The sequence below is a fragment of the Dermochelys coriacea genome, chromosome 7 (assembly GCF_009764565.3).
Source record: "Dermochelys coriacea isolate rDerCor1 chromosome 7, rDerCor1.pri.v4, whole genome shotgun sequence".
In the NCBI taxonomy this organism is placed as follows: domain Eukaryota; kingdom Metazoa; phylum Chordata; order Testudines; family Dermochelyidae; genus Dermochelys; species Dermochelys coriacea.
This window is the reverse complement of record NC_050074.1, coordinates 37,128,836-37,142,991: the sequence shown is the minus strand read 5'-3', so window position 1 is coordinate 37,142,991 and position 14,156 is coordinate 37,128,836. Positions and strand designations below refer to the sequence as shown.

General features: G+C 38.1%; 1 protein-coding gene across 2 annotated transcripts in view; it reads left to right on the top strand.

The window, feature by feature from the left end:
• The window catches only part of CFAP92 (cilia and flagella associated protein 92 (putative)), a 91,097-nt gene that overhangs the window by 30,545 nt on the left and 46,396 nt on the right, over positions 1-14,156 (top strand). For both annotated transcript variants that reach the window (XM_043518612.1, XM_038409457.2), the window contains exon 6: positions 358-469. In XM_043518612.1, the coding sequence (XP_043374547.1) occupies positions 358-469 (112 nt within the window). The remainder of the gene's footprint in view (positions 1-357; positions 470-14,156) is intronic.

Below are 14,156 nucleotides of genomic sequence, written 5' to 3'. Positions count from 1 at the left end.
TGACGTAAGGAATCATGGCATTCAAGGACCGGTGGGACTTAGATATATATACATACAGATATCATCTTACTATATGTTCCATTCTATGCATCCAATAAAATGGGCTGTAGCCCACGAAAGCTTATGCTCTAATAAATGTGTTAGTCTCTAAGGTGCCACAAGTAGTCCTGTTCTTTTTACCTAAACACAAACACTATGCAACACTAGGTGTGTCACTACTCAAAAAATACCACTGTAGGTAACATACTTTTCTATTTTCCGAGAGGTTTGTAGTTGTATTTTGTATTTTGACTAATCTTATGGGATGCTCTGGAAAAGGAAATATTAGTAACAAATGTGAAACCTGTTTTACCTCAGGGGAAAGTAAGCCTTTACCAGAGGAAGCTGAACTGTATGAGGCACCAACATCCCTTTCTGTTTTCCAATCTTTACTTCCTTCCTCAAGGACAGATGACTTTCCTTCAGTGAGGTAAGAATGTCTTCTGTTTACCACCAAGGAGGTTATCCTGCGATATGCTATGATTTAAACAAAATTGAAAGCAGCTGGTTTTTTAAGGGTTGTCATGGTTATGCTCTGATTTCAGGGTCTGCTATCTCTGACTTTTTGCATCCACATCTGTTGGAGTTATATTAACTGTTACAAAGAAACAGCATAATTAAAACACCCTTAAGACTAAAATATCAAGCTATGTGTGGTTTATTTTGGGAAAAGTACCTTTTACAAAAAATACAAATGTGTTACTTGCATAAAATTATCAACCAGTTTGTTTCCAGACACTTTCTTTCCTTTCAACTGAGTCAAGCGGCTTCAGAATGGCTGGAATTAGGAAGTGTGAATAAAACTAGATGCTTGCACTAGAAAATGTGATAATGGCTATTGGCAAGAGAGAGAAAATAGGATGAAATGGCAAGAGTGTGGAACGTGGTGACCAAGTATGTGGAAATAGATGATCTCTGTATGGAAGCTGAGAAGGAGAAAGCTTTTGCCTTGGTTTGAGTGTGTTGTTTTGAATATGTCAGCTGGGTCTTTTATTGTGAGATTGTGGTGAAAGTGTGAGAAGTTTGGACAGCTGTTTGGGAGAATGCAGTGATATAAATCCCAGTCTCTTCTTGGCTACATGCCTAACTTTTTGTATGGAAAGAGCTTTATTTCAGTTTTCTTATTTTATTAGAGTTCTATTCTGTTACATAAACTGTTTAGTACTGAAATATGCCATTTGGAAGAACATTTTTCAAATGGTGAGGATGGAAACAACATTAAGACATTAGCAGGAAGTTTTGTATGCAATAATAAGCGCCATTGGCTTGTGAGCTGAACAAATTAATTCTGTAAATACAGATATTTACAAGGCCAAATTCTGCTCTGATACGCTGGTTTAAATGTTGGGTAACTCCCTTGAAACAAGTGGGAGTCACTCTGGATTACATTGCTGTAACTAAGAAGTTCATGGGCTAAATTCCGCTTTATTTACAAGAGCAATTGTTCATGTTGTTTAATGACTCAGAATCGCTGAATAGTTTTTAAAGTCTGGTGCAATTATCAGTAATGTACTTTCCTGACAATAAACATGCAACATCCTAAAATTTTACAAAAGCCTACAGAGTTCAGGGCACTGGAAAAAATGTTTTTTTTTAAAAATTAGTCAATCAAAAGAAATCAAATTGACAGTGTCCCATAATATCCATTGTTAATAGAAAACTTTGCATTTTGGTGATGTAAAAATAATTAAACAAATGAAGGCAAATGGAATGCATTTCCAGTTCAACATCTTAAAAACAAAACAGTTCGTGTTGCATTTTTATTGACTTCCTCAGGGTTTTCACTTTTTTTTTCTAAAAATCTTGTCCGTGTTGATAGGTACACTATACTCTTGTTATCAGATTCTTAGACCATTTTACTTTTCTATCACACAACATTTAGAATTTCTTCATCGTAAGGCATTTGAGCAAGATTTATGCAGAACTCTCCTTTCCTTATTACTGATAGAGCCAAGATTATGGGCCTGATCAAATCCCAGTAAAGTCAATGAAAAGATTTTCATTGATGTCAATGGGCTTTAGAGCAAACCCTACTGGTAGACTCTTCTGAGCAATGTATGTGTACTAGTAACAGAACTCATTAGCATGGGTTACTACTGTAAGGCTATATCTACACTGCCAACCACTGGCAGCATGTAGGGTATGTGTAGCTACATGCCACCGTGCAAAACAGGCCACATCCATACTGAGGTGTGTAGCTACACGTGTTAGTGAAAGGCTCAGGCAGCGGGGAACTGCCAGAACCTTTTTCTGCTCCATCCCGCCCCTTCTGAAGCCTTTCCCTGCAGTGGGACAGTAAATTGCTAAAAATAGCAGTGTAGATGGGGGAGGCACTGCTTGGCCATGTAGAGAGCCATATAAGGTTCATACCCACAGGGTTCAAACATGTTTTTACTTTAGTTGCCTAAGGAGTGCCTCACCATCTACACTGGTATTTATATCCATCCTATGGGGGGGGCAGGGAGAGGGGATTACAGTGTAAGTACTCTAACACTGTTGTATAGAGTGTACAGTGTAGACATATCTTAAAGGTATGCCTACATTGCAATAAAAAGCATGTGGATGGCCCCTGCCAGCTGGGCTAAGGGACTATTTAGTTGCAGTGTAGATGTTTGGGCTCGGGCTGGAGCCTGGGCTCTAGGACCTTGTGAGGTGGGAGGTCCCTGAACATCTTCACTGCAATAAAAGAGTTCCTTAGCCCAAGTCGTGGGAGCCCAAGTCAGCTGGCACAGGTCAGATGTGGGTGTCTGACTGCAATGTAGACATACCCTAAGTGTAGGTTGCAACTCAAATGATTTTGTGCTGTATATACAGAATAAAAAATATCACAAATCTCTGTAGAGGTGGAGAACTTCAAAAACAGGGTTGAGTTGCCCATGCAAGCAAAATACTCTGATTTTATTTCAAATGGTGTTTTGTGTGAGAGGAACAGCATCTTTAACAATGAAATGATTGTCCCTGTATTTAAAAAAATAGTACCTTGTTTTGAATATTCCAGTGTTCCAAATGTTCTAGTTCATTGCTTTGACCTGTTAGAAATCAAACATTTGTTACATAACCTTGAGCTAATTTTATAGTAAGTTTTGATAAGCTGCTGTTTGTGTTTAATTTCTTGTTGCAACTTCTCTAATGCTTCTTGGTTTGCTGTATTTGCTCTCCTTTTAACAATTCTGAGTTCCTGCTTTGTAGATTAAATAGGTACTTCCTAACCATTTACAGTGTATTTTGGCTTGGCAGTATTCAATTGCCTTGTTTTTATAATTGACAGATAGTATTGATATTTATTTTTAAGCATTTTTTTTCTATTTTTGTCTATATAAAATTTTCACAGTTGCAGGAAATTGTGAACTCAAGTAATATCCAGCATACATACTGACAGTTTTAAAAAAAATATACGACTTAAGAGTTTTTGAAAAGTTGAAAGCACAAGGTAGTTTACCTCTCAAACAAATTCAACTTTTAGTACAGATTGACCTAAGTAGAAATCCTCTTTATGCAAGTATAAATTACTCTTCTGATTGTTAGGCACAAACATACATGTTTTCAGGATCAGACTTGAACAGTTCACAGAAGTTCTTTAATGACAGGTTTCAGAGTAGCAGTTGTGTTAGTCTGTATCCGCAAAAAGAAAAGGAGTACTTGTGGCACCTTAGAGACTAACAAATTTATTTAAGCATAAGCTTTCGTGAGCTACAGCTCACTTCATACATCCAATGAACGGAGCTGTAGCTCACAAAAGCTTATGCTCAAATAAATTTGTTAGTCTCTCTAAAGAACTTCTGCAAAAAGAAAAGGAGTACTTGTGGCACCTTAATCTCCCATGTGCATTTTAGCAGAATAGAAATTAAATGGCATCATTGGCACTGTATATGAATTCATAGAGACTGTTAGCTTTGTGTCTCGGGGGTTTTCTAACCAATATTTCATTAGTGGGAGGGAGTCTACAGTTAATGCACTCAAGTGACTCTCCAGTGCTGTGTGAGAATACTTCTCAAAATCAATATTAGTTCTTCATAAATTTGATGACTGAAAAATGAAAACCCCTAGCATATGTCACTATTGCTCTTTTCCATTTTATATATAAAGGGTTATCATTCACTCTGCAATAAGGCTGTGTTAATCTTTCATTATGAAACTCTGCTCCATTTTGAATATGGAAATGAGTTAATTTTTAAACATTTTTTATGTATATCCATGCAATTTACAAAAATAGGAAGCAAAACATTTTGCTATGTCTGCATGGACATTAATGATTAAAAACTGAGTTTCATTGCAAAACTTTGTGCTGAAAGTCACATGACTGGCTGAACCATACCACTATGACACTCAGTCAGCTGTTCCCCTTGTAGGCTGATTTTTGAAGTAACAGACCTGAGCTTTGTAATGCCAGAGCTTCCCAAATCACAACAGTTAAGTTTGATCAGTTTTCACAGCATGATTTGATCTTTTATAAGTGGAGACACTGCTTGGGATGAAGGAGGCAAGTCCCTTCCCAATTTCTTACTGTCCTGTTTCTGTCCCGTTTAATCTATCAGAGAGGGTGATTCTTTTTGACTCCTGCTCCACCATCCCCAAATATACTGAAATGATACTTAGGTATAGTTGCAGCACTGTGCCTGCAGTCTTTGTGTAGATAGGCAGGAGCTTGAGGGTTTTTTTTTCTTTTCTTGGATAAAAATTCCAACTTCAGTTAAATGGGGCAAAATCATGGTCTCATCAAAGTCAATGGGAGTTCTGTCTTTGACTCAACAGGACCAGCTTTTGACCATAATGTCTGTAAAGCCCCCTGAAACCCTTTGTGGAAGGTGCTAAGTAAATACAAAATATAGCACATATGCCATTAACACCTGGACTGTTACAGCCTCTAGGTGTCAAAACTTAGTATCTTTAAAAAGTTTCAGAGTAGCAGCCATGAAAGGTTTTCCTCCTTTCCCCCCCCTGCTGCTGGTGATGGCTTATCTTAAGTGATCACTCTCCTTACAGTGTGTATGATAAACCCATTGTTTCATGTTCTCTGTGTGTGTGTATATAAATCTCTCCTCTGTTTTTTCCACCAAATGCATCCGATGAAGTGAGCTGTAGCTCACGAAAGCTTATGCTCTAATAAATTTGTTAGTCTCTAAGGTGCCACAAGTACTCCTTTTCTTTTTTTAAAAAGTTTGACAGGGTAGAGAGTAATCCAGGAAAGTAGGGGCTTAGACCCAGTTCATACACTGACTGAGAGAGATGCTGCTGAGGTGACTTTGCCACATAATGTTTACTAACTATTTGGCATGATAAATGTACATGATGCTGTACAGAACAGGACATCGACCTTGCGGGGTTGGGGAGTCACATGGCATGTATCAACGAAGGCAATGATGATGATGGGTAACAAGCCTGGTGACCCAGGGCTTTATACTGGAAAAGGGGAAAAGACTTTAAAAGGTAGTCCAGAAAGGGGCTTGGAACAGGGCCTAGAGGATGGACTGAAGAAAAACCCCGAAAGATAGTGAAACCTTTTTGTATTTTTCTCTCTGTAGGGGTTAAGTTTTGTTTGTAACTTGGGGCAGCCACTGCATCTCCCTTCTTGAGTTTCTCCTAACATCCTGTGCAAAAAAATGTTGGCATCAAAATAAAATAAATTAATTTAAAAATCCTCTTTAATTAGGTCATGACAAGCTGACAGTACCCTCTGTGCTTATTGAGATGAGCATATGGAATTTAAAAAGTCAAATTGTGCCATCACCACCACCAAAATTTTTTGCTGTCCTGGTCACATCTGGAAAAGAACGTATCTTTCCTGAAAGGAAACGTTCCTCTTGCCTCATTTTATGCAATGCACAGCCTCTGTCTCCAGGGAGAATAATAGCCACAGTACAATTGGATGCTGTATTTCTTCTCTTAAATTGATTCCAGCAAAACTCTTCAGTGGTGCTGTAAACACCTACAGATGGGCCCACCTCCTGTATGCCTTTTCTGCCTACAGTGGGGAGGTGAGGTTTTGTTTCCAACATATCCACCAATAAATCCCAAATGGCCTCCGTGGACTCCGCACCATTAGTCCCTTTATTTCCAACACCTGAAGGTTCCTATTCTTCTTAGTGGTGGTTTCTAGGGTTCCAAGTGTAAAAGTATAATTAGGCAGGCCAAAAAAGAATTTGAAGAGCAACTTACAAAAAACACAAAACTAACAGCAAATTTTTTAAAGTACGTCGGAAGCAGGAAGTCTGCCAAACAATGAGTCAGGCCACTATTGAGATACTAAAGGAGCACTCAAGGAAAACGAGGCCGTTGCAGAGAAACTGAATTAATTTTTTGCATCAGTCTTCACTGCAGAGGATGTGAGGGAGATTCCCACATCTTTGCCATTCTTTGTGGCTGACAAATCTGAGGAACTGTCCCAGATTGAGGTGTCAGAAGAGGAGCTTTTGGAACAAACTGATACACAGTGATAAAGCACCTAACAGTAATAAAGCAGTAGTATTCACCCAAGAGTTCTGAAGGAACTCAGATATGAAACTGCAGAACTACTAACTGTGGTGTGTAACTTAGTGCTTAAATCAGCCTCTGTACCAGATGACTGGTGGATAGCTAATATAATGCTGATAGAAAAAAAAATGCTCCAAAGGTGATCCTGGCAATTACAGGCCAGTAAACATATAATCAGTACCAGGCAAATTGGTTGAAACTATAGCAAAGAACAAAATTATCGGATACATAGATGAACATAATATGTTGGGGAAGAGTCAGCATGTTTTTTATATAGGAAAATCATGCCTTACCAATCTACTAAAATTCGTTCAGGGAAGATCAGCAAATGTGGACAAGAGTGATCCAGTAGATTTAGTGTACTTGGACTTTCAGAAAGCCTTTGAGAAGTCCCTCCCCAAAGGCTCTTAAGCAAAGTAAGGAGTCATGGGACAAGAGGGAAGGTCCTCTTATGGATCAATAACTGGTTAAAAGCTAGGGAAAAAAAGTGGGAATAAACTATCAGCTTTTATAGTGGTATGAGAGGTACATAACAGGGTCCCTCAAGTATCTCTACTGGGACCAATGCTGTTCAACATATTCACAAATGATCTGGAAAAAGGGGTAACAGTGAAGTGGCAAAGTTTGCAGATGATCCAAAATTACTCAAGATAGTTATGTCCAAAGCTGACTGCAAAGAGTTAAAGGGATCTGACAAAACTAGGTGATTGGGCAACGAAATAGCAGATGAAATACAATGTTAATAAATGCAAAGTGTAATACACATTGGAAAAAAATCCCAACTATACATACATAATTTAGCTGTTATCACTCAAGAAAAAGATATTGGAGTAATCATGGATAGTTCCCTAAAAAAACATCTGGTCAGTGTGCAGCAACAGTCAAAAAAGCTAATGTAATGTTAGGAGACATTAGGGAAGGGATAGGCAATATGACAAAATATCATAATGCCGCTCTATAAATCTCTGGTATGCCCACATCTCGAATACTACATTCAGTTCTGGTTGCCTGTTCTCAAAAAATATATTTTGGAATTGGAAAAAGTTCAGAGAAGAGCAACAAAAGTTATTAGGGGTGTGGAACAGCTTTCATATGAGAAGGGATTAAAAGGATTGGGACTGTTCATCTTAGAAAGAGACAACTGAGGGGGCTATGATAGAGGTCTATAAAATCATGCATGGTGTGGAGAAAGTGCATAAGGAAATGTTATTTACTCTTTCACATAACACACAAACCAGGGGTCACCCAGTGAAATTAAAAGGCAGCAGGTTTAAAACAAATATAAGAAAATACTTCCTCACACAACACACAGTCAACCTGTGGAACGAATGTCCAGAGGATGTTGTGAAGGCCAAAAGTATAACTGGGTTAAAAAAAGAATTAGCTAAGTTCCTGGTTTCAGAGTAGCAGCCGTGTTTGTCTGTATTCACAAAAAGAAAAGGAGTACTTGTGGCATGTTAGAGACTAACAAATTGATTTGAGCATAAGCTTTCGTGAGCTACAGCTCACTTCATTGGATGCATTCAGTGGAAAATACAGTGTGGAGATTTATATACACACACAGAGAACATGAAACAATGGGTGTTACCATACACACTGTAAGGAGAGTGATCACTTAAGATGAGCTATTACCAGCAGGAGAGCGGGGGGATGGGGGAAGAAAACCTTTTGTAGTGATAATCAATGTGGGCCATTTCCAGCAGTTGACAAGAACATCTGAGGAACAGTGGGGGTGGGGTGGGGAAATAAATATGGGGAAATAGTTTTACTTTGTGTATTGACCCATCCTCTCCCAGTCTCTATTCAAGCCTATGTTAATTGTATCCAGTTTGCAAATTAATTCCAATTCAGCAGTCTCTCCTTGGAGTCTCAGGTTTCAGAGTAGCAGCCCTGTTAGTCTGTATTCGCAAAAAGAAAAGGAGTACTTGTGGCACCTTAGAGACTAACAAATTTATTAGAGCATAAGCTTTCGTGAGCTACAGCATCCGAAATGCATCCGATGAAGTGAGCTGTAGCTCACGAAAGCTTATGCTCTAATAAATTTGTTAGTCTCTAAGGTGCCACAAGTACTCCTTTTCTTTTTTCGTTGGAGTCTGTTTTTGAAGTTTTTTTTGTTGAAGACTAGCCACTCTTAGGTCTGTAATCGAGTGACCAGAGAGATTGAAGTGTTCTCAGACTGGTTTTTGAATGTTATAATTCTTGACGTCTGATTTGTGTCCATTTATTCTTTTACGTAGAGACTTTCCAGTTTGACCAATATACATGGTAGAGGGGCATTGCTGGCACATGATGGTATATATCACATTGGTAGATGTGCAGGTGAACGAGCCTCTGATAGTGTGGCTGATGTGATTAGGCCCTATGATGATGTCCCCTGAATAGATATGTGGACACAGTTGGCAATGGGCTTTGTTGCAAGGATAGGGCCAAATCACATCAGTTCTGATGGTTTCCCAGTGTGATAGTTTACTTCTAAACCCTCACATGAGCTTTGTCATTGAAGATTTTGCTCAAAGGCAACTGTTCTGACAATCTCTCTTCCAATACTTAACATCAGTGCTTAGTAACAATGACACCTTACATTTCTATAATGTCTTCTATCCAAGCATCCCAAAGAGCTTTACATTTTTATGCTTGTCATTTACTTCCACTGCTCTGTTACTGATGTTTTTTAAAAAAGCAATAATTAAAATACCTCTAGTTTTGTACATCTAGCCTACTAAAAATCAGAAATAAATGAAAGGTATGTGTCTGGAGGGGTGGTTTTTGCCTCTGTGTGTGTGTATTTTTGTCCTGACTTTATAACCCCTAATGTGGATGTATGGGGCTCTCAGGGGAAGATTTGTTCAATAGTGAATCCATGAAGTGGACTACTACTATTTATTATGTATGCCATAGCTATGCATGGCTTCCACATTCACAACTCTGGCTCTGATTCATTAGCCACTGCATGGATTCTTCTCCGATTCAGTTATTTCTCATAGAGTGACTGCAGAACTGGGACCACTGAGATTTAAATTTCCAGGAGAAGAAGGGAATGGTGGGAAGATACAATGGCAAGGATAAACCTAAAGATTCTTCATATCTCAAAGAATTTGCTGCTTTGGAGCTGCCTGTCTGGACCTCTAGACAAGCCGCCTGCTTCACTCTGTTTCCTGTTAATATTCAGCTAGAAGGGGAGAGAAGGGGAAACTGCCGTCTTTCAAAACTATCAGGGCCATAGTCTGCCCTCAGTTATTAGTGTAGCTTCATTGACTTCAGGGTTGCACAGGTATAATAGAAGGCAGAATGTGACCTGTAGCTCTTATATTGTGAAAATGGGGACCAGCCTGTTAACAACAAACAAAAGTGAGCAGTGAAATTATTTTTAGGGTGGTTGAAGAATCCTAAAAAGAAAAAAAAGACAGAGACAGCCCTGGTGGATCCATCTACAAACGTAGTAAATAAGGCATATGCATACATTTACCTCATAGCAATAATTATTTAATAGTTAAGTTTTGTGCCAGTGTTTTGAAAGAAATAGCTATCAGAAACCATCAAATAGCTTTACTTTCGTATTAATATTCCTTGATAGCCCACTTAAGTAACTGTATAATACAAAGTTAAACCATGAGCAGTATCTGTTACTGCTAATGTAATAAATTCTAAAAGTTATAGGAATTTAAACTTGCTCTGTGATGCTGAAGATATTTCTCAGCTTTGTTTTTGTCCCATTAATCAGATAACTTGATACTGTTTTGGATGCTTAAATCACATAATTAAAGTGTAATTGATGGTTTTGAATCTGAGGCAAACTACATGATGAAAGAGAATTCTCCCAGGAGAGGTACTAAATCAGGTGGATTATGGCTTCAGAATTCCATAGGATTAGGTATGCTTTAAAAAGAAAAAAGTAAACTGTTTCTCTGCTAGGGTGCTTTTTTTAGTCATTCAAAATATCTGAGATAGAGTCGTTTGCAGTAGTTTGCAAAAATCTCTACATTTATACAAGGTTAACTGAGATTTTAATATACAGACTTCACACTTGTATAATACCTTCTAGTCAAGGATATCAAAGCACTTCACAGCCATTGAGTTAATCTTATGAACCCCATGTGATAGATGGGGAAACTGAGGCAGAGAGCGAGGTTAAACAACTTGCTGAAGTTAAACGGAAAGTCTGTTGCAGAGCTAGGAATAGAAAGTATATCTACAGACACCCAATTCTATGCTTTTCTTAATCATGCCAATTAAAAAAAAATCAGATTTATTGTTTCTGTAGCAAGTTTTCCCTTTAAAGACTAATATGGACAAAAATTGTAATTTTGTTCCTTTTTTCAGTTACCTCCATGAATCTCCACTGTGTTCATATGTCAGTAATCTGGGAGGTTTTTTTAATCCTAGTTTCATTTGAATGAGACCTGCATGTATTCATGTTATATCATATCCATAGCATTTTGAGGACTGATCTATACATGGAGAATGGCCATAATAACCTTCTGGCTAACAGTCAATTTATTCCTGTAATATTTATACATTTTTTGGGGAAATGTTCGTCAAGACTATTTTACATTAATTAGAGGCAAGTTTGAATTTCCCCACCCAAATATGCTGGTTTCTTTTGAAAAGTATATTTCATATAAGCAATTAGTAGATTTTCAAAGTGTCTTACATTGCAGACTTGATAACCAGATTGTCTTGCTTTAGAAAGCCAGTTTATTTCAATGAACAGTGTCACAGCCAGTTGAAGCTGCAGTCACATTAGACATTTGCCTCCCTTTCATAAGAATTAAATGGACATCTAGCATGTTACTGTCCTGATTATTCCGTAGACATTTTCAAGCAACAATGTATCATGTTCCAGTATTGGTTCACTGGTAATGATCCCAGTAAGCCACCCTTCCTTTAGTCTTTTTGGCTGCTACACCTTTTGTACAGCATAATTATTATTTGACTGACATGGATATACATTCAATTTTACTGTCTGTGTATCAGATTTTAAAATATCATGCAGCCAGTCATATTTCATGAATTTTCTCACTCTTCTTCTGAATGTCATTATTCTTTGATGACTAATCATGCAGGATAAATTCATACCAATTAATCATATGGCTCCCTATTAAACTTCTGAGAGCCTTAAGGCCACTGTATTTTGTGGCATACCATTGGCTGTGCCTGTGTGTGAAAGATACAAAACTGACACAAACCAACTGTACACACTGACCTATGCATTAGTAAGAAGAAGTGTGTGTGTGAGATCTGTTTCATGCTGTTGGTATTGTGTGGCGCCCCAGGAGAATCATGAACAGGGGATGAATTACACTTTTTATTAATGACAGGTTTCAGAGTAGCAGCCGTGTTAGTCTGTATTCGCAAAAGAAAAGGAGTACTTGTGGCACCTTAGAGACTAACACATTTATTTGAGCATAAGCTTTCGTGAGCTACAGCTCACTTCATCGGATGCTGAAGGGAGCTGTAGCTCACGAAGCTTATGCTCAAATAAATTTGTTAGTCTCTAAGGTGCCACAAGTACTCCTTTACTTTTTATTAATTCATTTCTTTTTTAATAGCTCATGTTAACTCACTAAGAACTTCACAAAATGTCATTAAAAACTAACAATATTTAAATTTAAGCTTCTTCCATCATACCTAGGCCTCTCTGGCATGAAACCGACCTACCCACTGGTACTAAAAATCTTCCTATTATGTAGCCACCCCTGTCCAAATAGCCAGCAACATTTTTTTGCTTAGCTTTGTTCATATATAATGTCCCTGTGTTTGAAATCTTAGGCTCCTATCCTGAAATGAGCTCCATGTGGTTTGCTAGGTAACAGATTACTTCCAGTTTCACAGCAAGGCCAGTTAGATAGGCAGAACTGCAGGGTCTCTATGTGTGGATGAGACAGTGATTTCAGAGGAGGGTTTTAGGTTTATTAGGAACTGGGAAACCTTTTGGGAGAGGAGGAGCCTATACAGGAAGAATGGGCTCCACCTAAACCAAAATGGAACCAGATTGCTGGCATGTTAAATTAAGAAGGTTGTAGAGGAGGTTTTTAAACTAAGAGCTGGGGAAAAGCCAACAGGTATGGAGGAGCACATGGTTCAGATAGACACATCCCTCAGGGGAAGATTTATTAAAGAGGATGCTCTACCCTAGTAAAGAAGAGAGAATAGAAGTTGATACAGTACAGGTAGGAGCTGAGAGAAACAGTCAAATGAATGCATCCGATGAAGTGAGCTGTAGCTCACGAAAGCTTATCCTCACATAAATTTGTTAGTCTCTCAGGTGCCACAATACTCCTTTTCTTTTTTCAAATGAAAAAGAGTCCCATTCAGTTTTATCACATGAAGGCAGACAGCTAAATATTGACAAATTTTATAAAGGCCAGTATACAAACATAAAAAAATCTCAATGCTAAGATGGGTGAACTTGAGTGTCTGGTATTAAATGAGAATATTGATATAATAGGCATCACAGAAACTTGGTAGAATGATGACAGTCAATGGGACACAGTAATACCAGGGTACGAAATATATAGGAACATGGCTAATGTGTAAGAATTTTCTTGCCACATTGCTTGAGGAGAGATGGTGGTGCTGGGAAAAGGGGTAGAGCTAGCCCCAAACTACCTGGCATGCATATTGCAATCATCCACAAGTGGAGATTTGTAAATTTGTTAGGGAAGTTTACCTGCCCTGGTGCAAAATCTACTCACCCACCGTAGATCATGATGATGGGGCAGGGGTGAGTAGAATTTTACAAGGCTGAGCATGTACAAAGTGATGATACCTGTGAGCAATTGGTGCTGTTGAAAGCAGAGAACCCTACAGTGTGTTGACTATGCAATATCTCTCCTTCTTCTTGGGTATCAGCTTGTTTTTTACATGGGGAAGGCTAAGCCCTAAAATACTGAAAAGTGTAACATGATTTTGTTGTTTTTCATGTTATCTCTGTCAATTATCTTCCGGATTGCTTCCTCAGTATTGAGTAGAGAGGAAAAGGCAGAACTTCAGAATACATTTTGTTGTCAAAGAATTAACTGTACTCAATGTATTATTAGCCATCATTCAAAGATTTGCTATGAAAATGTGGCTTAGAAATCATTGGACTAGGTATGTGCCTGCAATTAAACATATGGTTACATTTCTTGAGTCCACTGCCATATTCAGAGTAGATGTTAGGTTTTACAACATATCCTTGGAGAGAATCTACATTAATAAATATGGAATTTGTGCAAACTCCCGCCCCCTACCTCCTGTAACTGTAAAATAATCGCTATCTGTGGTTTTTCAAATAATTGCTACATAGCAGATTGAAGCTTTTCAGCGAAGTATTTAATAAGAAAATTATCTTAGTGAAAATCATGTGAAGTTTATTCTGAAGCATATATTCTGGATATACTTATACTATATATATTCTGGATATACACACGTATATCATGTTATGAGAGATGAGCATTGAACGTAGCATTAATGTAGCATTTAAATTATATATTAAGCACTAAATGGGGCGGGGTGAGGAGGAAGGTTATTGCATTACGTAAGACATTTTGTCTTTGCCCAGGAGTTTCACTTGCTAAATGCCATTAGTAAAATTTGATGTTCTTGGAGACATTGTTGTCTAATAATTAGAGAAAGGGATCGAGAGCTTGGACTCCTGAATTCTG